The sequence below is a fragment of the Leuciscus leuciscus genome (genome assembly GCF_965113295.1).
Source record: "Leuciscus leuciscus genome assembly, chromosome: 25".
NCBI classification, from domain to species: domain Eukaryota; kingdom Metazoa; phylum Chordata; class Actinopteri; order Cypriniformes; family Leuciscidae; genus Leuciscus; species Leuciscus leuciscus.
In genome coordinates, this window is record NC_138724.1 from 24,437,725 (window position 1) to 24,460,219 (window position 22,495).

At 38.1% G+C, this 22,495-nt stretch overlaps 1 protein-coding gene across 1 annotated transcript; it reads right to left on the reverse strand.

The window, feature by feature from the left end:
* Positions 1-2,665: 2,665 nt before the first annotated feature.
* On the reverse strand, positions 2,666-22,167 carry LOC309490021 (mucin-2-like; the record flags this gene model as incomplete). The annotated part of the gene is made up of 25 exons (XM_082158967.1): positions 2,666-3,966; positions 4,294-5,844; positions 11,065-11,193; positions 11,361-11,517; positions 11,722-11,961; positions 13,262-13,432; positions 13,664-13,768; positions 14,295-14,433; positions 14,530-14,681; positions 14,816-14,913; positions 15,043-15,083; positions 15,180-15,429; positions 15,601-15,727; positions 15,831-15,925; positions 16,129-16,302; positions 16,496-16,630; positions 17,517-17,583; positions 18,783-18,890; positions 19,002-19,140; positions 19,231-19,348; positions 19,652-19,777; positions 19,863-20,073; positions 20,899-21,167; positions 21,266-21,304; positions 22,074-22,167. Coding segments are annotated over 25 exons (6,036 nt in total), but the record flags the coding sequence as incomplete, so codon positions are not given.
* Between the last annotated feature and the right edge of the window lie 328 nt (positions 22,168-22,495).

Consider the following 22,495-nt stretch of genomic DNA (forward strand, 5'->3'; position numbering starts at 1 on the left):
CTGGTGTCTGACAGGATATTTTATGTAAAGTCCACAAAGCATCAATGGATTCGGTTTCCAATCCTTGTGGTTCTCTGCTGGGTTTGTTGCTGTCAAACCAGTCTGACCAGTTACAACTGACAACAGAAACTGCTGTTACACCTGAGGAGTTACAACTGAGCGGTGTTGTTACTGACACTGTAGGTGTTGCTGTTACAGTAGTTGTTGTAGTGGTGAAAGCAGTTGTAGGGGTCTCTGTTGATGTTGTAGGAGTTGTAGAAGGTGTTGTTTCTGTCTCTGTAGATTTTGTTACAGTAGTTGTTGGAGTGGAAGTGGTTGTAGGTGTCTCTGTAGATCTTGTTACAGTAGTTGTTGGAGTGTAAGTGGTTGTAGTAGTCTCTGTAGATGTTGTTGTTATAGTAGCTGTTGTAGTAGGAGTAGTAGTGGAAATGGTTGTAGAACAAACAATTTTTTCTTCAATGCAACAATTTACACGTATTTCATAATTATAACAAAGTGGTATCATGTGATCTGCATTTTCTTCATTTGAACACATCAGGCCATAGGATGCATTGCAATGCACGGTTTGCATCAAATCTCTCAAGGACTTGTCTGGATAATCTACTGCCCTGCATTCAATGTCTTCTGGTGTCTGACAGGTTATTTTATCTGAAGTCCACAAAGCATCAATGGATTCGGTTTCCAATCCTTGTGGTTCTCTGCTGGGTTTGTCGCTGTCAAACCAGTCTGACCAGTTACAGCTGACAACAGAAACTGCTGTTACACCTGAGGAGTTACAACTGAGTGGTGTTGTTACTGACACTGTAGGTGTTGATGTTACAGTAGTTGTTGTAGTGGTGAAAGCTGTTGTAGAGGTCTCTGTTGATGTTGTAGGAGTTGTAGAAGGTGATGTTTCTGTCTCTGTAGATGTTGTTACAGTAGTTGTTGGAGTGGAAGTGGTTGTAGTTGTCTCTGTTGATGTTGTTGTAGAAGGTGTTGTTTCTGTCTCTGTAGATGTTGTTACAGTAGTTGTTGGAGTGGAAGTGGTTGTAGGTGTCTCTGTAGATGTTGTTACAGTAGTTGTTGGAGTGTAAGTGGTTGTAGTAGTCTCTGTAGATGTTGTTGTTATAGTAGCTGTTGTAGTAGGAGTAGTAGTGGAAATGGTTGTAGAACAAACCATTTTTTCTTCAATGCAACAGTTTACACGTATTTCATAATTATAACAAAGTGGTATCATGTGATCTGCATTTTCTTCATTTGAACACATCAGGCCATAGGATGCATTGCAATGCACGGTTTGCGTCAAATCTCTCAAGGACTTGTCTGGATAATCTACTGCCCTGCATTCAATGTCTTCTGGTGTCTGACAGGATATTTTATCTGAAGTCCACAAAGCATCAATGGATTCGGTTTCCAATCCTTGTGGTTCTCTGCTGGGTTTGTTGCTGTCAAACCAGTCTGACCAGTTACAACTGACAACAGAAACTGCTGTTACACCTGAGGAGTTACAACTGAGCGGTGTTGTTACTGACACTGTAGGTGTTGCTGTTACAGTAGTTGTTGTAGTGGTGAAAGCAGTTGTAGGGGTCTCTGTTGATGTTGTAGGAGTTGTAGAAGGTGATGTTTCTGTCTCTGTATATGTTGTTACAGTAGTTGTTGGAGTGGAAGTGGTTGTAGTTGTCTCTGTTGATGTTGTTGTAGAAGGTGTTGTTTCTGTCTCTGTAGATGTTGTTACAGTAGTTGTTGGAGTGGAAGTGGTTGTAGGTGTCTCTGTAGATGTTGTTACAGTAGTTGTTGGAGTGTAAGTGGTTGTAGTAGTCTCTGTAGATGTTGTTGTTATAGTAGCTGTTGTAGTAGGAGTAGTAGTGGAAATGGTTGTAGAACAAACAATTTTTTCTTCAATGCAACAATTTACACGTATTTCATAATTATAACAAAGTGGTATCATGTGATCTGCATTTTCTTCATTTGAACACATCAGGCCATAGGATGCATTGCAATGCACGGTTTGCGTCAAATCTCTCAAGGACTTGTCTGGATAATCTACTGCCCTGCATTCAATGTCTTCTGGTGTCTGACAGGATATTTTATCTGAAGTCCACAAAGCATCAATGGATTCGGTTTCCAATCCTTGTGGTTCTCTGCTGGGTTTGTTGCTGTCAAACCAGTCTGACCAGTTACAACTGACAACAGAAACTGCTGTTACACCTGAGGAGTTACAACTGAGCGGTGTTGTTACTGACACTGTAGGTGTTGCTGTTACAGTAGTTGTTGTAGTGGTGAAAGCAGTTGTAGGGGTCTCTGTTGATGTTGTAGGAGTTGTAGAAGGTGATGTTTCTGTCTCTGTAGATGTTGTTACAGTAGTTGTTGGAGTGGAAGTGGTTGTAGTTGTCTCTGTTGATGTTGTAGAAGGTGTTGTTTCTGTCTCTGTAGATGTTGTTACAGTAGTTGTTGGAGTGGAAGTGGTTGTAGGTGTCTCTGTAGATGTTGTTACAGTAGTTGTTGGAGTGTAAGTGGTTGTAGTAGTCTCTGTAGATGTTGTTGTTATAGTAGCTGTTGTAGTAGGAGTAGTAGTGGAAATGGTTGTAGAACAAACAATTTTTTCTTCAATACAACAATTTACACGTATTTCATAATTATAACAAAGTGGTATCATGTGATCTGCATTTTCTTCGTTTGAACACATCAGGCCATAGGATGCATTGCAATGCACGGTTTGCATCAAATCTCTCAAGGACTTGTCTGGATAATCTACTGCCCTGCATTCAATGTCTTCTGGTGTCTGACAGGATATTTTATGTAAAGTCCACAAAGCATCAATGGATTCGGTTTCCAATCCTTGTGGTTCTCTGCTGGGTTTGTTGCTGTCAAACCAGTCTGACCAGTTACAACTGACAACAGAAACTGCTGTTACACCTGAGGAGTTACAACTGAGCGGTGTTGTTACTGATACTGTAGGTGTTGCTGTTACAGTAGTTGTTGTAGTGGTGAAAGCAGTTGTAGAGGTCTCTGTTGATGTTGTAGGAGTTGTAGAAGGTGATGTTACTGTCTCTGTAGATGTTGTTACAGTAGTTGTTGGAGTGGAAGTGGTTGTAGGTGTCTCTGTAGATGTTGTTACAGTAGTTGTTGGAGTGGAAGTGGTTGTAGTAGTCTCTGTAGATGTTGTTGTTATAGTAGCTGTTATAGTAGGAGTAGTAGTGGAAATGGTTGTAGAACAAACAATTTTTTCTTCAATGCAACAATTTACACGTATTTCATAATTATAACAAAGTGGTATCATGTGATCTGCATTTTCTTCATTTGAACACATCAGGCCATAGGATGCATTGCAATGCACGGTTTGCATCAAATCTCTCAAGGACTTGTCTGGATAATCTACTGCCCTGCATTCAATGTCTTCTGGTGTCTGACAGGTTATTTTATCTGAAGTCCACAAAGCATCAATGGATTCGGTTTCCAATCCTTGTGGTTCTCTGCTGGGTTTGTCGCTGTCAAACCAGTCTGACCAGTTACAGCTGACAACAGAAACTGCTGTTACACCTGAGGAGTTACAACTGAGCGGTGTTGTTACTGACACTGTAGGTGTTGCTGTTACAGTAGTTGTTGTAGTGGTGAAAGCAGTTGTAGAGGTCTCTGTTGATGTTGTAGGAGTTGTAGAAGGTGATGTTTCTGTCTCTGTAGATGTTGTTACAGTAGTTGTTGGAGTGGAAGTGGTTGTAGGTGTCTCTGTAGATGTTGTTACAGTAGTTGTTGGAGTGGAAGTGGTTGTAGTTGTCTCTGTTGATGTTGTAGAAGGTGTTGTTTCTGTCTCTGTAGATGTTGTTACAGTAGTTGTTGGAGTGGAAGTGGTTGTAGGTGTCTCTGTAGATGTTGTTACAGTAGTTGTTGGAGTGTAAGTGGTTGTAGTAGTCTCTGTAGATGTTGTTGTTATAGTAGCTGTTGTAGTAGGAGTAGTAGTTGAAATGGTTGTAGAACAAACAATTTTTTCTTCAATACAACAATTTACACGTATTTCATAATTATAACAAAGTGGTATCATGTGATCTGCATTTTCTTCGTTTGAACACATCAGGCCATAGGATGCATTGCAATGCACGGTTTGCATCAAATCTCTCAAGGACTTGTCTGGATAATCTACTGCCCTGCATTCAATGTCTTCTGGTGTCTGACAGGATATTTTATGTAAAGTCCACAAAGCATCAATGGATTCGGTTTCCAATCCTTGTGGTTCTCTGCTGGGTTTGTTGCTGTCAAACCAGTCTGACCAGTTACAACTGACAACAGAAACTGCTGTTACACCTGAGGAGTTACAACTGAGCGGTGTTGTTACTGATACTGTAGGTGTTGCTGTTACAGTAGTTGTTGTAGTGGTGAAAGCAGTTGTAGAGGTCTCTGTTGATGTTGTAGGAGTTGTAGAAGGTGATGTTACTGTCTCTGTAGATGTTGTTACAGTAGTTGTTGGAGTGGAAGTGGTTGTAGGTGTCTCTGTAGATGTTGTTACAGTAGTTGTTGGAGTGTAAGTGGTTGTAGTAGTCTCTGTAGATGTTGTTGTTATAGTAGCTGTTATAGTAGGAGTAGTAGTGGAAATGGTTGTAGAACAAACAATTTTTTCTTCAATGCAACAATTTACACGTATTTCATAATTATAACAAAGTGGTATCATGTGATCTGCATTTTCTTCATTTGAACACATCAGGCCATAGGATGCATTGCAATGCACGGTTTGCATCAAATCTCTCAAGGACTTGTCTGGATAATCTACTGCCCTGCATTCAATGTCTTCTGGTGTCTGACAGGTTATTTTATCTGAAGTCCACAAAGCATCAATGGATTCGGTTTCCAATCCTTGTGGTTCTCTGCTGGGTTTGTCGCTGTCAAACCAGTCTGACCAGTTACAGCTGACAACAGAAACTGCTGTTACACCTGAGGAGTTACAACTGAGCGGTGTTGTTACTGACACTGTAGGTGTTGCTGTTACAGTAGTTGTTGTAGTGGTGAAAGCAGTTGTAGAGGTCTCTGTTGATGTTGTAGGAGTTGTAGAAGGTGATGTTACTGTCTCTGTAGATGTTGTTACAGTAGTTGTTGGAGTGGAAGTGGTTGTAGGTGTCTCTGTAGATGTTGTTACAGTAGTTGTTGGAGTGGAAGTGGTTGTAGTAGTCTCTGTAGATGTTGTTGTTAGAGTAGCTGTTGTAGTAGGAGTAGTAGTGGAAATGGTTGTAGAACAAACCATTTTTTCTTCAATGCAACAGTTTACACGTATTTCATAATTATAACAAAGTGGTATCATGTGATCTGCATTTTCTTCATTTGAACACATCAGGCCATAGGATGCATTGCAATGCACGGTTTGCGTCAAATCTCTCAAGGACTTGTCTGGATAATCTACTGCCCTGCATTCAATGTCTTCTGGTGTCTGACAGGATATTTTATGTGAAGTCCACAAAGCATCAATGGATTCGGTTTCCAATCCTTGTGGTTCTCTGCTGGGTTTGTTGCTGTCAAACCAGTCTGACCAGTTACAACTGACAACAGAAACTGCTGTTACACCTGAGGAGTTACAATTGAGCGGTGTTGTTACTGACACTGTAGGTGTTGCTGTTACAGTAGTTGTTGTAGTGGTGAAAGCAGTTGTAGAGGTCTCTGTTGATGTTGTAGGAGTTGTAGAAGGTGATGTTTCTGTCTCTGTAGATGTTGTTGTTACAATAGTTGTAGTAGTAGAAGTGGTTGTAGGTGTCTCTGTTGATGTTGTTGTGGTAGTGGAAGTGGTTGTATTTGTTTCTATACACATCTCTGGACAACATGCAACACACTTCATGGTCATCTCATTCAGATATGGCTTATCTGAAGGGCACTTAGGAAAACATCCTAGTTGAATAATAAAAGGAAAGTAGGAATAGACAAAAAAGACACTTGGTTATTGACAGGACATATGGGGATTACCAAAATGTTTCTTAGAGAGTTGCAACAACTATCTATAATGTATCTAATCTAATTTTAACAAATAATCTATAAATATTATAATACATGTTAATGAAATTAGTAAACATTAATTATTAAAGGCACAGTATGTATGAGTTGTCATCTTCACCTCTACAGCCGGAAAGCAATAGACAATCCGACGGGACTCTTGAAATCATGTTCATGGATTAGCTAACATATTAAAGTTTTATTAACGTTACTGTGGTATAAAGCAGGGTGAGAGCCATGGGAGCAGAATGTCTCTGAAGCATGGAAGCTGGAGTGATTGTTAAGAGACACCTTTGTTAAGAGACCTAATTGCGACACTCCGGTCTTGAGGTGCGTGGAGAGCAGCAGAGCTTTTATTGTGGGGTTACGCAGCACTGTTTTACTTGGTTAAAACAATCATAATAAATATATTCGAGTTTGTTGAAAGTTATGTCATAACGTTACTTTGTGCGTTAGCTTCATGACTGCTATGAGCTATAAGCTAGATCAATATTATATTAATAATAGCTGGATGACTTATGTTGCTAAATGGCATGCAATTAATTTTAAAATATATTGAATGATGGAGAAAATGCTGTATTATTTTTACTATAAATAAAGCTTCATCTGATTATGCTATATTAGCCACAAGATAGTGTTGTCTCTGAAGCATGGTGCAAACATGCTTCTTGCTGTAAATCATGTAAACGAGATTCAAACAATAAGACTGTGTTGAGCTGTATAACAAGGATTATTTTTCTGTCGATAAATGTATTCAAACAGTTGCTCACCTGTCTAATAAAACACATAATATCAAAGCATCTTTTGTTTTTCCATGGTTTCTATGAATTAAAACCAGAAATCGAGGGTAACACAGGCTGTGTCAAGCATTTTGAAACATTTTACCACCTAAATGGTGTTTGTGCTGGAGCTCGGCTGAGGGATCTGTGAAGCTCTCTTAGAACTGGTCCAAGTTTTCACTGACATAACCTCCTCAGAGTCAGAGGCCCTGTTTACACGCATGATGCGTTTTCATAGATTGGATCACAAGTGGACGACGGTTGTAAATGGGGTCTAAAACAATTTGAGCTTATCCACTTTCGATCACTTCTAGAGGTAGTGGAAAACGCATTCAACTGGATTTGTGGAGTAGACGCTCATGTGGTCAAATGTGTTTGAACAGCCAAAGACCGCCTACTCTTCACCTACTGACCTAATGCAGAAACATTATGGGAAGCAAGCTAGGCAGATGGGATTTAAACTGTCGTTTGGTTTGAAGATGAAAAACATACCAAGCACAATGTTTTCTCACCATTCCAGATTTCTAAAACATACTCGCAGTGTTCAGCGTGGTCATGCGGCTGTCGGAGCAGAATCGGAAGCTACTGCTCTCAATATATTTTTACGTTTTCTCCAGTCGCATTCATATGTAAATTGCGTGAGCTTATTTCGTCCATTAGATTGAAAGATCTGAAAAACCCATACATTTACCCGCCCGTAGACCCTCTCCTCGAAGAAATCAGGGCAAAAAGAATCAAAAGTGGATAAAAGGGACAGATTAAAACACCAGGTGTAAATGTGTGTGTCTCCCTCATCTACTTGTGATTCGATCGACCAAAACGCATCTTAATACCAGGTGTAAACAGGGCCAGAGTGTGATATCTGGAAGAGCTTGTCCAGTGCTTAATTAGTAAATTCCGATGTGCTGGAACAAGGGGGCATGGCGGATCCGGCAATTTATTTGGATGGGAAAAGATAAAGGAACACATGTGCAATCTCTTTTGGGTTTTCCATCCAACTATTTTTGCACAAAACTATCTTGAGTTTTGCGTTTGTTCAAATGTTAATGTGATGGAAACAGTTTTTTCGCATATTGATGATTTGATGTGACCATTTGTGCATGTACATTTTTGTGCATCTGGATCTGGATCCAGCGCATGTGCATTTAAACATTTGTGCATGTAAACATTTGTGCATCTGGATCTGGATCCGGCACAAATTATGCTCTGAGTTTGTCCCTTTTTTAAATGGCTAGTTCCATTTAGTTTCAGTGGCGCCTCCATTACATTTTTAATAGGGTGGCGAGAGGGGGACAGTAAACTCATAGGGTGGCACACTAAAATGTAATGCCCCGAAATGAAAACTCAGGATGCACATGGTCAAAAACCAAAAATGAAAATATATATATTTTAATAATCAATGAATTAATCATAATTATTTATATATCAACAGTTGTACATGCATTTAAGTTACACATACAGCAGGTTTTATGTCAACTGTTTAATAATGTGTGTTGTTATTTTAAAGTGTATTCTCATTGTCTCTTTGTTTTCCTTTCTGTGTTTGGTTTCTGTTTTATTTATTATTATTTATTTTTTTGGATTACCTTTATTAAATCATAACTGATTTCTTTGTGTATTTAAGCCCTTCTGTTTCAGCCATGTTTGGTTAGTCAAAGTTTGATTGTATTCATGCTGTTCGGCCGGGGGTGCTTGGACGTTCTTGTTATCTCTCCATGTTCCTTGGATTGTTGCTATTTCCCCATATGGACTATTGTCTGTTCCCTGGTCTGGATTATCTGTGTTTTTTGTCTTTTGTTATTAAAGTTGTGCATGCACTTGGATTCTCTCTCTGCCTCGTCCCTACACCACCGTTACAGAACGATAATCACACTAAGTCATATCGTGATTTCAACTTTATTTTGATTAATGTGCAGCCCTTGTTTATATTATTTAATCTTACATTTTATGATTTAACCTCCTACAGTTCACTCACAAACCCCAAGGAGTTTGGGAAACCATGGTGTATCATATAGACATGAACAATAAATGTTATTGATGCTATTGGCTGATAGAGGTCAGATAACGCAGCATAGTGCATAGTCAAGACCATAAAAGGGCAGCACTATCATAAAATCAATAACTGTCTGAAGGAAGATGCGAAGGCATCCATGAAGTATGGCAACATGGCGCAGCATATCGTTCCCTTTCGAGATAACTATATACTGTATCACAGTCGTGATGATATGGGGATGTTTATACCCATTACTAGCCTGACGTCGTCATACTCAGATTCTAGTCTATGAGTCTGATACTGCTCCATTGGGCTGTGATTATGGGGCGATTCAAACGAACCAGGAAAGAAAATGACTCTGCACTCAATTGGATAGCAATACCAATCAGAGCAACGGAGTAAGTGACGTATGTTGTTCATTCATCTTTCCGATCGACAAATGCCTTGATCGCGGTTCTCTGTTCCTCTTTTAAAATTAATGCGCTGTTGATATCTTATATAACAGACGCAATGGCGGAATCTTCACATCTCAATTCTCCAGCGGCAGTCATCTTTGTTGTAAACGAATTCAACCCAAGCACTCTTTGGTGATGTGGATGATTTCGTTAATGTTGATCATCTGTCCATCATCGTTTAAAGCCTGCCCTGACAATTTGATTGGTTCGAACAGCTCTGGTTCGAGCATAGTTGCTCCACAACGGATCAAGTCCAGACGGAACTTCCCGACCTCAAATGTTGTGGGCAGGGCTAAGTTCGGCTGGAATCCAGGCTAACCCATTACACCATACATAGTAAATGTCTGCTCCCCAGCTTGAAAATAAACTGCAGCGAACCAAGCATAGCCCAATCCGAAGGATCTGAGCCTAGGGTTACCATACACAAGTGCCAAGAGATTAGCGCCTGGAGATGTAGGATAGCACCCCAGCTCAAATCCCTTGCTAGAGCCCTAGGAGTAGAGCTAACTAGGAAGGCCACAGCTTCAGCTGCATCCGCCAACAACTTCCACTCTGGAAGAGAGCAGACTACTACTGCACTACATCAGCCGTCCCCAGGCCTTGCAAATTGTAAAGCTCTTTAAAAGCAACCCAACCGAGTGGAAAATGTACTTCACCGTCCAGTTTCAAAGAACTTGGAGAGGCTACAGAAGAGAGCGAGGGACGCGGTTTTTAGTGCTTAATCCATCTGCTCTATTAACTACCTGCTCTAACCCTCAGTCCTCCTTGGAGGAGAATAGCAAAAGTACTTCAGGAGATCCAGCCAGGAAAAACTTCCAGCCTATTAGCTTGAAAGGTGACATAAGTACGAGTGGGTAACAACTAACACCAGTAGCAACTCTACCCCATCTCGCGCTCTTACTCCTTTCCTCCCAGACCAAATTAACCTTCGAACTAAAATGCTGGATGGGGCAACAAATGAGTAAGTGGGACGCCAATGGCGATAAACCTTAGCGTTAAACCCTGGGCGTCACCTTAATAAAAAGGAACCGAAAGACTTCTACCACCGTTCCTCCAGGGCAGCACATTGCCTGCTTTAAGCAGGTCCCCTATGTCGTCCAGTCCAAAGAGACATGGAGTCAGTTGTGATAATAACATGCTCTTGGCCAGAGCTAGAGAAAGCCAGAGAAAGGGATATACCTGTTTCAAATTACTCCGGAAGCTCCATCTGCAATCCCTACAACCCAATTTTTTGTCTCAGCAGCCGCAGGACCCAAACCGTGTTGCGCAGACACCTGGCTCCCATCCCCCGCAAAGAAAGTCACGCGAGAGCGGAGCTTCCTTTAAAATATTAAGTTAGCAAGGATACTCCTTCACAGTGCAATTCTTATCAACAATGAGGAAATCAAAACTAGCAAGCAGCCCGCCACGAGCTAGTCCAACTATCATTAGCGAGTTCACTAGCTATCATTGGAATATGTTTTTTTTGTTTTTGTTTTTTTTCTACTGGGCAGGGGAAGGCAAGGTGAAATGAAAACAAAAGTTTCAAAGTAGTTTCAAAAAGTTGTTTGCATTCAGAACAGGTTCAGCCCAATACTGATATATCACCGTATGACCAAATTTTACATGTATTTTGTGTATTTTTCAGATAAAAAATTTAATTTTGTATTTAATATATTTTACTCATAGGCTAGTATTTTCTATTTTATTTTGATCTATTTAAACTGAGGTATTTTGTATTTTTATTTGAAATACATTATCATGTATTTGTGCTCATCACTTGTTGCAGCCTTAGTTTCTTGCTAATTGTGCAAAGTAAAAAAAACAAAAAACATCCTCTGCTGTTGGACATTTATAAAATATGTTCTTAGATTTATCAAATCTAGTTTTTTTGTAAATGTAAAAATATAACCTTCAAGAAGAGGAATTTGATCAGAGCAATTTCCTGATGGGTTTCCGCAGGTTTTTATGCGAGCTGATCCGCAGGATTCATAGTGCCAATCACATTCATCTTTGGAGTTGTAATAGTCACAGAATAAAGCTGCAAAAACAAACATTTCAGTGAGCACTATGACAATGTTTTTAAAGATCATAGAAGGTTATGCAGATCTGTAATTTAACAACAGAAACTAAGTTCTATGACACTGTCCAATTAAAGTTTATAGATAACCAAAAAGGTAATTTATTTTTAGAAAATTTGCGACTTACGGCAAAAGTTTGGACTCCGCCATGTCACACAAATCTTTTTTTTACGGCATTCAGCAGCATAAGCTGCCACTGCAGTACAGAGACAATCACAGTCACCTCCAGTGTCACATGCACAGGTGTCCCTTAAACAGGCTTCATGGTATGGGCCAGAGACCACCTAGGAACAGAAAGACAACATATTTTACAGCTTCCACCATGCTCCACAAAATGGAATTGTAAAAATAATGATTGATTTAAAAAAAAAGTTTCCCAAACACTCCTGCTGTCTGTCATTGGTCAAATCATTTATTTCAACATTGAAAAAATAATAAACCTTTAACAAATCACCTTTGTCCTAAAAATTGTTTATACTGATACTTACAGATGCACGACATTCTTCAAAGGCTTTGCTATTAATGATGTTGCATTGTTTTTCAGCCCAGGCTTTCCGATGTGGATTTTTTTCACAAAGGTCCACTGCGTTTGTCACATCTGGTAAGATGGGATTCACCTTCCAGCTATTCCCAAATTCCTCTGGATCCGTCACCTCTTCTCCATTGTGCTTCACAAAGTCATTGTTCGCATTGCCATCAAAGTTTCCACACAGTCCACACACCTTGCCCTGTCATAGAGATCATGTGGGTTTTTAGGTGAGGAGTTGTAAGTGGTTGTGTGTGTTTGTGTCTGAATGGCTGTACCTTTAAAGGTAGGGTAGGTAGGAATTTTATAAAAAACTTTTTTCCAAATGTGTTTAAACTTTCTATATATATCAATACATAATTAAAATGTAAGTACTCTGAAAAAAAGAGTATAAAAATCGAGTGACTCTAGACCGTTTAATCTGCATTAAACACAGCTCATTATTTCCATTCGGGACAAAACAAAGGATTGGCTTAGGCGACTGTCACTCTCTCGCAACCATGGCAACCACCCTTTTGCCACACAGGATCTGCCCACTTGCGCGCACCCGTTTGATTTGAGAAATTCAAGAGGCACGGAACCTAGGAATAGCAAAAAAATGGCAGAGGAATAGCAAAACAATGGCAGAGAAAGAGCAATCAAAATTCACATTACTGGCATATGCATATGGGGGGCATATGGGGGGTAAGTGGCGCAATGGATAAGACACATGCCTTTGGTGTGAGAGACCCGGGTTCGAATCCACTGTGAGACACCAATGTGTCCCTGAGCAAGACACTTAACCCCTAGTTGCTCCAGAGGCGTGCGACCTCTGACATATATAGCAATTGTAAGTCGCTTTGGATAGAAGCGTCAGCTAAATGAATAAATGTAAATGTAAATATGCAGTTAGCGAGGGCAAAAAAGGAAGACAGTCCTAGAAAAGGTAATGAACAAAAAGTCTTTGGATAAACAAAGAAATAAAACGCGTGTCAATATCCTCGGACCCTAGTTGCACGGCCTCTTGCACGACCTCCTCTGCTATATAACTAGCTCGTTAGCGAATCAAAAAATATATATTTTAAACTTTACCAATATCAATATGCTAGCTTGATAGTAAGTACTAAAATACATCTTATTTGTTTATATTCATAATGATAAAGTTAGATTTTTTTTATTACATGTGATTCTGACATGATGTCACTACATGCACTGTGCTCCTTCCTCTCCGCTCATCTCAGGTAAATAATGCGTCTTCCAGTTCAGCGGTCGGAGTCGCGCGTTCATGTGTTTTGGGGGCGTGGCTTTGGAAGGAGCCCAGAAGGGAGGAGGTGGAGTGAATGGAAATAATGAGCTGTCTTTAAAACAGTCGTGAGAGGTCTACAGACACTCGATTTTTATACTTCCTTTTTCAGAGTACTTACATTTTAATTATGTATTGATATATAAATAAAGTTTAAACAAATTTGGAAAATAAGTTTTTTAGACAATTCCTACCTACCCTACCTTTAAGGAATGCATACCTTTAATTTGGGATGGAGCTGGAGCATCAGACTTGTTTTATTGTCCCAGATTAAGTTCAAAAGACCTTCGACCTCTGTGACAATATATATCCCCGCAGAATAGATCTGATATTGGTAATCAGTGCCATTGTTTCCAAAAATTCCATCCTCGGATAAAAGTATCTCGTTTCGCTGCAGGATTTAAATAATGAGTTGCAAAACATTCTCCATGAAACTATATAGGTTGGATATGTTTCTATTATGATATTATCACAAAGGACACATTTTTTTTACAGATTTTGCATTTATAATTTTTACAAATATCTATCCTCATTACGTTTGTGATTTTGTTGTTTATTGCACATTTTTACACATTTTCTAATACTACATTCATGCTCAGTTTGAGCTATGAAATAAACTCACCCCAAATGAGAGACTGATTGACTTGCAGATGGTATTATCGGGCCCACAGAGTTTGTTCTCTGTGACAAGGCGGAATGAGTGAGTCTGGTCCATATTGCAATCATCCTAGAGGGGTTACACACAGTAACTGGTCAGGCAGTGAAGAAGTAGACATGGAAGGGTGAATTCACTAAACAGTTGTGTAACACTTTATTTTAATGCTCCCTTTTGAACATTCTTTTGACTATAAGTAACTTTGGAACTAGGCCTACATGTCAACTAACTCTCATTAGAGTATTACACCGTGTCCAAACCAGATGTGATGCGATAAGATACAAGCGACAAGCAATTTATCTGTTCACACCAGATGTGACGCGAAAAACACACACTGTTTTTATACGTCAATCAAAATAAAATAAAATTGAAACATGGGTTGATATAATGCCCACCCACCTCTGGAGCGCATTATTTTCTAATAATTCGACAGCCTGGAGTCTATTATTCCTTACATATATTCATATTTTATTTCGGTATGTAATGAAATAAAGGCTGGACTCTAAAATAAGTACAGATACTTGAAAATTGGGTTAGTAAAGTAAAAAATACTTAGTTACTATTCATCACTGAGTGACACAGACAAGGAAAAACATACATGGGCTAAGATGTGTTCACGGTCTCCATGGAAGTGATATTTCCTGCCATCAAAAGTCTTGAAATGACCTTCACCGTAGACGGTACAGGTGCCGTAGCATGCCTTTTCTGTACAAATCCACATCCCGTCAATGCAAGTGCTAAAATATGAATTTTTATTAAACAATTAACATCATTGTGAACAACACACTATAACAACATGGATTATCTATATGATGATTGGGTGTCTGGCTCACCAGTTGTTACAGTCCTGCTGAACTTGCTCTCCAGGTTTATAGTTGACTCCATCGTGGGTACATGTACAGTTTTCCCTCTCCACACACACATCGTCGCCATCAGCCAGAAGGCCGTCTGGACACATACACCCGGATACACACCCTGTGCTCACCTATAGCCAATACAAAACAAAGAATTATGTCCAAAGCAATATGTGTGTGTGTGTGTGTGTGTGTGTGTATATATTACTCTTTTCATCCTATTATTCATGTATCCTCATCCATCCATCCATCCATTCTAACTCACACAATTGTTTGGGTCTTGTTTCTGACATGTCCTCTGACACTCTGTCCCTCTTGTTCCTGGATTTGAGCAGTTGAAGAAGACCATTGGATCTCGACAGTCTAAATCAGAAAAGCACATGGATAAGGAGCAGAAAACTTGCACACATCATGCCAATGTTGCTGTATCTCAGTAATGTCTTAAGTTTGAATTTGGCAGACGGTATTGCTGAAGAGGTATTTTCTTCTCACCTTCTTGGCTGGAGCAGTTCAATTTGCCATGGTTACATTTGCTGTATCATGACAAAAAAGGAAACATCAAGAGTAACTACAAGGTTTTTATCAATAATGAATGAGTCAATAATGGGGTGTTGAACTACTATTTTTACCATTTAACACCATTGTTGTAGAATATTTCTGATGCGTCTATGACCTTGTCACCATTGTAACAAGGACACTGGTCAGCATGTACACAGCTGCCTTCTTCATTGAGGTATGTTCCCTCAGAACAGACACAGCCGTCTACAGGTGTGAAGGACCCTTGGCAAGTGTCATCATGTACACTGAGAGATCGGCAGGTGCTTCCACAGCTGGTCACTCCGTAAGAGTACTTCATGTTTCCTGGACACTTCCTGGACACTAGAGTCACTGTACAGATAGATTACCACACTTTTGTTGTGATTCATTGTTTCATTTCATGCAAAATCAACACAATGTGATTCAAATGCACGTTAATAATATAATACTCGCATTCACATTTACATTTCATGCTATACATATAAACAAACAAATAAATGAAGTTCTCACCACAGGGTTCTGAATCCATCCAGCCCTGGATAATGACTCCTTTGGCAGCACATGCGTGGGCATAAGTGGACATGGCCGCACACATACACTTCTTAATATCTGAACACTTGCATGTGTCATAGACGCACCACTACAGAGGATGAAAACCAAATTACATTAATAATGGGGGCTCTTTAAATTTATGTACCATATAATTTAAATGAAAAGAGTCTGTTTAGTGCAAAAGCACTCACTTCGTAGTAAATCTCAGGACATATTTCCGAATGACATGGGGAAAAGACTCCGGTTTGGTTTGTGAGACGGGAACACCAGTCTTTAGCTATTGTCTCTGAGTGAAATGGATAAAAACATTCAGCACAGCTTAATTTTAACCCTATCCTGTCCTTGTCCTCTAGTATCCCAAATAACATGGATCAAAAATATCAGGAAGGGGAAAGCAAAGCCTCTATTTATACTATGAACTATTTTTTTATATTCTCTCCAAATCCGTTTATCAGTGCATGTTGTATTAATGTTTATAAAACTGAGTACCTGTCTGCGAAATCACGCTACAGGGATTTTCTGGGAAAAATGTGTTTTTGACATCTGTACAACTGTACAAGTTTTTCGTCCATAAGTTGACAAATGTTGTTGGTGTGCCCTCTGTAATGCCTGATTCCGTTTTAAAGTCGTCTTCTTGGATGTCGTTATAGTTTCCACATAGACCTGAGGAGCAAGGTGTAGAATTAAAAGAAGTTAGAGACAGTCATAACATACTCTTTTAATCATTTTGTCTACTGTATATGATTCATACTTTGTATAACAAGTCTTTTCCTAAAATATATGTGCAGAGGGTTATTACTTACATTAGAGGGGTCATTACAATCAAAATGACTAAATGATTTGCTTATTTACTAACCACTCATTTTCCCTTTCTCTTCAGTGCTGGCTACAATGTACAACTGCATGACTGGAGCCAACTGGATCTCTAGACGAAGACTCTTCATATCAGCAATAATGAAGGAGGAAGAGGGCTGGAAAATGCTCACAGGACCTGGGACAACAATGAGTTGGTGAGAAATAAAACAAGGCGCAAAAGAGTTTTGTATCTCAATCAGCTCCCTAGTTCAGTAGTCAGGGCATTGACCAGGAACATGGCTATTTTAAAGGCTGTCTCAATTGCAAAATCCTTCTAGTGTACTGAAAGGTTTGCTCCTTAAAAAAATCCCACAACGTACCACAAAAACCAGGGAGCATTCAATGCTCACTATGTTCCCTTAACGTATATTCTGTTACATTTGATGAAGCGCGAAACATAAATTGCACGAGCCAAATACACAATACACATCATGACACCCGATAGAAGTTTTGAAAAAACAAACTGCCATATTAAGGCCCTGTTTACACCTGTTTATTAAGATGCGTTTTGGCCGATCGGATCACAAATGGACAACACTAAACAGGTATAAATGGGGTCTAAAACATTTTGAGCTTGTCCGCTTTCAACCACTTCCAGAGCCAGTACGGGAATTTGTGTACACAATATAGTGATTCACAAGCTAGGAAGGGAGCTGATTAAGAGGAACCCCTCAATGAAGCCTGAAAAGGACATGTAAATTAAGTAAAACTTATATATATATATATATATATATATATATATATATATATATATATATATATATATATATATATATATATATATATATATAAGCCTGATCTCATAAAAATGCGTCTCTATTGCACGCATTGTATTTATCGTGCAATTTATACGCGAAAATGAATTTTTACGTGCTTATGATATGCAGTTTTCACGTGCATTTGATATGCACTTTATTGCGTGTAATACACACGCACCCCACACGACTAATCCGATTAAAGACATGCCATTTGTTGTACACTAACGTTAGATGAGCATTTTGTGTTTGCTGGGGATAACCCACCTTCAAGGACAGGAAGCAGATATGGACGTTCATTCAGTGTAACGGATCCACTGGAGGAAAAACTAAACTGTTTTGAAAGTAAAACAGCAACAACAAAATTTTAGTTCTATTGTTTTACATGTGAATATAATGAATAAATAATATAAAAAATCCAGATTACTGATATAAAATGTACAAAAATAAGCACACAAGATTGCATGCTAGTAGTTAAATAGAAATAGATCACAAAAAAATATAATTCTGTCATCATATCATCCTTGTGTCGTCCTTATGCCAAACCATTATGATTGACTGATTGACTTCCTCGGGACACAAAAGGGAACTTTTTCAAGAATTGTCCAAGATTTTCAAGCTTTAAAACGGGATGCAAAATAACCATAAAAGTATCTTTTTTCTTTTCTTTTTTTTTTTCAAAGAATAAATCAGGTAGACATAAAAAAAAAATACAGCAAAAATACAGCATGTGGGTCATCTAAATTACTTTTATGATACTTTCATGGTGCATGCTTTTTGAAGCTTGAAAGCTCCAGTTTGAAAGCTCCAGCTCCATTCTTTGTCACTGTATTAAGAAAGCAACCAATAGAAACTTGTACTTGTATGGGTTTGGAACAATGTGAGAGTGAGTAAATGAAGACAGGGTTTTTCTTTTTGAGTGAAAAAATCCTTTAAATTGTAAAAAGTTCAAAGTTAAAGTACAATTGACTTGGATGTCATTTCAAATTATATTACATTAAGCTGACTTAAAAAATTAATGAATGACTCTAGTATAACATAAAAAAGTAGAAAATTGCTTAACTTATTTTGATGAGTTAAAGCAATGAAAAAGCATATGATGTCATGTTGATCATATCATTTCTTTCAGCATGAGGTTCTGAGTCAAAAGTTCAATTATACAAATGCTTGTGTCCTCTAGCAGTGATTGCTTGTTTTCTCTAGCAAAAAGTTAGTTCAAAACCCTCTTAAATTAGAATAATTTCTGTTAAATCAGAAAAACATTGAATATTTTTGTAACTGCGGTTGTGTAAACAAGGTGGTTTTAACTGAAAAGTTAAAATACATTTTTCCTGATGTCAGAATTGTGCTGTCATTTAGAGTTTATAGAAATGGAATGTATTAATTAGCAAGGGCTTTTTAAATTGAGCTGAAAACCAGTCTAGCATAGTATGTATGACATGTCTCACTATCATTTTGAGATTAAAAGATTATTTCATTAGTTATGAGGTCATATAGGAATTAATAAATATATACGTATTAAACAGAGCTTACAGTGGTCCCCGAGATGAGAAGGGTCACTGAATTTAGACATGTGTCTGTTTGGCCCGGGTTACACACGTCCAGATTTCCCATGACAGCAATATCACTGTCATTAGAGTGCTGGAAGCAAACAAACAGAACGATAAAATTCATAATTTAAATAATTGATCTTTTCAGGGAGTCTCTTTTAGTCCAGGTTAAGGTGCATTTGCTTTATTGAGAGTCGCAGACCTTAGTGAGGATGTAGTCACAGTTGCCATTAAAAGTAAATTTTTTTCCATCATAAGTGGTGATGTGAGACCCTCCCACAACAGAGCAGATTCCGGGACATTCCAGATCCGTGCAGATCCAATATCCAGCAGCACACACACTGAGACAGTATGGAAGCAGTGTTAGCATATGTGTATTCTGTTAAATGTTAGGTCTGTCTGGTTCATGTGATCTGTTACAAACAACTCACCATGTTTTACAAGCTTGTGTGTATGACTTTCCTGATGAGTATATGTTGCCATTGTGCTCACATGGGCACTCGTTCACAGGAACACAACCATTATTACCAATGTCATCCTCAACGGTGTCTTCACAAAGAGTAGGCAAAATTTATTGAGAACATAATAACCCAAACAGTTCTGATACTTAAGCTGCTTGCATCAAATGTAATACTTTAAGCATGATAAGGTTATTCTTACAAGGAGAAGCTTCATTTGAAAATAGACCCATCAAGTGGTAATGCTTAAATGATGACTTAGATGCAAAAAAAAAAAAAAACTCTTAGCATTTTGTAAATAATTTCTCATGAGAAAATTATCATTTTTAATATAAAAAATGCAGCCTTGGTGAGTATAAGACTATAAACCTTGTCTCCTATTATAAATTGTTACCTTCAGGGCAGAAACAGCCGTCCACACAGTGTTCTTTACACATTAGACCTGCGTTTGGATCTTTGCAGGTGTTCTTGCACGGACTTCCACACTCCAGGTATTGCATGTTTTGAGGACATGACTTTGCTGCTCCAAGCAGAACACATAATAAGTCACAAATCTATCTATTGATTTCATTTGTTTATAGCAAGCTTCCAGAAATGATACTCACGACAGAGCTGCTCTGTCCTCCATGTTCCTGGTTTTCCTCCAGCATGTGTGCACTGTCGTGAAATCTCCGTGAGTGTGTTGCAGAGACAGTCGTGATTGCCGTAACATTGACACAGGTCGTTCACACAGGCTTCTTCAAATGAGCCCATGTCCATCACATTGTAACAGTCGCTAAACCCTGGACTGCTGAGATACTCATCGCAAACACTTGTCTGGGAGATTTAGAAAAAAAATCATAGAACTCCACTGGTGATTTTTAGCATTTTTAAAGGTTCTTCAACTAAGCAATATAGAACCATAACAAATTTGAACAAATACTGAAATATTATAAAATTTAAAAGAAGCAATAGAATATGAAAAATAAATGTTTCTATTTTATTTCAAGAAATGTGAGCACAGCCCAAAAATCTGTTACTAATTTGTCATAATACCTGATTTTCGCACTGATCATTAGGAAGAATGACGTCGCCACAGGATTCAGGTGAAGGCACCTTCCATTTGGCCGGATCAGAAACATCTATACATGTTTCAAATTGTATCAAAAAAAGATTTCATCAAAATGTGATATCAATAAAATATGAATTACTGAACTGCTGGTGATTTTATCAATGAGGTTTACCATTGTCAACTGAATCATCAGCCTGGTTGCCATTGAAGTTTCCACAGAGTCCACAGGTCTGACCTTTGTACTTCTCAGAAAGTTCAATCTGGAATATTATAACAAATATATAAGATTTTTAGAGGACTGAGATCTGGCCTTTGGCTTACAAATATACTATACAGTAATTGCATATTTGAACAGAGAAATAGCATACCAATAAAGATTGGTCCTTTTCCCAAAAGACAGTCACTCCATGTTTGTTAGAGATCTTAACAATTGATGTGCTCAGTTCAACAGTAATTCCATTCTTATAGGTTGAATTATACAACCTGATAGAGCAAGTTGTAAAAAGAAACATTCAATAAAAGAAAGATGTGTTTAGGGAAAATCATGGACATTTGGATGCAGTCTTAAGTTAATAAAAATAAACTCACACTTGATCGTCCATGATGATGTTGTTGTCGGTGAGTTTAATGACTGCCTCCAGTAGATCTATTGTGATTTTGCTAAAAACGATTGAGTCGTTCACAATCTCTCTTTGCATTTGGATGTTAAAATCAGATGGTGTGCTGTGACACATCACCGCCAGAACGTAGTTGCACGTGTCTGGCACTTGAAAGAAATGACCATCAAATGTCTTGAAGTGGAAATTTCCCCATGTACTGCAGATCATGGATTGATGATAAGGATTTGGATTTGGTTCAGCTAAACCCAACAGAGAGAATATATATCAATAATATATCTGTACTAGCACTGAAAAGGCAGTTTCATTTATTCAAAAAACACTATGAAAGACTTCATACCTCTAGTTACCATCACAGTTTTTATGTTAGGAGGGAACTCTAAAAGAGAAGACAAGAGGAAGAGTTTGTTTTTAAGATTTCTGCTGTTATTACTATCAATATTTAATTAGTTATGGTATTTATTGTACAAGACAATGTGTAGGTTCAGTCAGACATTTATTTGAAAAAAATATTCAGAGATTTATCAAGATATATTATTATTGTTAATTATTATCAATATCATTTTTATTATTATTTAATAATTGTATCATTTTAATTATTTGTAAATCAATTCAATTAGTACTGGGGCTAAATGTCAATTAGGGCTGTGAATCTATTTAAAACATTTAACTTGATAATTTTCCATGATTCATTGTGATTAATCATGTTAGGTGCAATTAATACATTTAAACTTATCATAAATGCTGTTTATTTACAAACCAAAGCAAATTAATGTGGAATCAACATATATAGTACACTGTGTTTAAAAAAAAAAATTTGTGTAATGGTATCTTTTTAACTTCTATTATTATTCTGATTATTCTAATAAATACACATGCCCCCCTACATTAATCCAAGAAATGAATGTGTTAATACAATCCATTAAAAAAATGCATTCAATTGACTCCCTCAATGAATACCTATAATACATAACACACATGAAAATTTAATATTTACCAGCTGCTGTTGTCATGAAGTCCACTACAGGCTCACCCATATCTTGCATATAATTTCCTTTATTAACATAAAAAACAGAGATACATATTTACAATAATATTGTGCATTGTGAAATGAGAACAAAACTGATTTAAATGTTTAGTCTGCTTACCTGCTTGCATGGACTGCAGCCCCACCAGTAGAACGACCCATCTCAGCATCCACATCTGGGACATCCTCACAGTCCCTGTGGAGACAAGATCCATCCTCAAGAGCTAATGTGAGCTGTCTGTCAGCACTTGCTCTTTTATAGTGAATTTTAGATTTCATTGGAAGAATGTAATTTGTGATCAGAAGGTGGAACCCGGCTAATGCATTTCGAAAGGACTCTATCTTTTAATCAAATGAATATGTAATATCAAATAGCTGTATTTGAGAACGGTTATGCAAACCTGGGTGAGAAACACTTTCTCATGAACAAAACTGCATTTATCTGTGTTATCATCTCAAACTAAACAAGGATGTGAGTTCTGACAGTGGGGATTTAATTACTAATAATTTATATATAAATATACACAGCATGATGCACAGTAA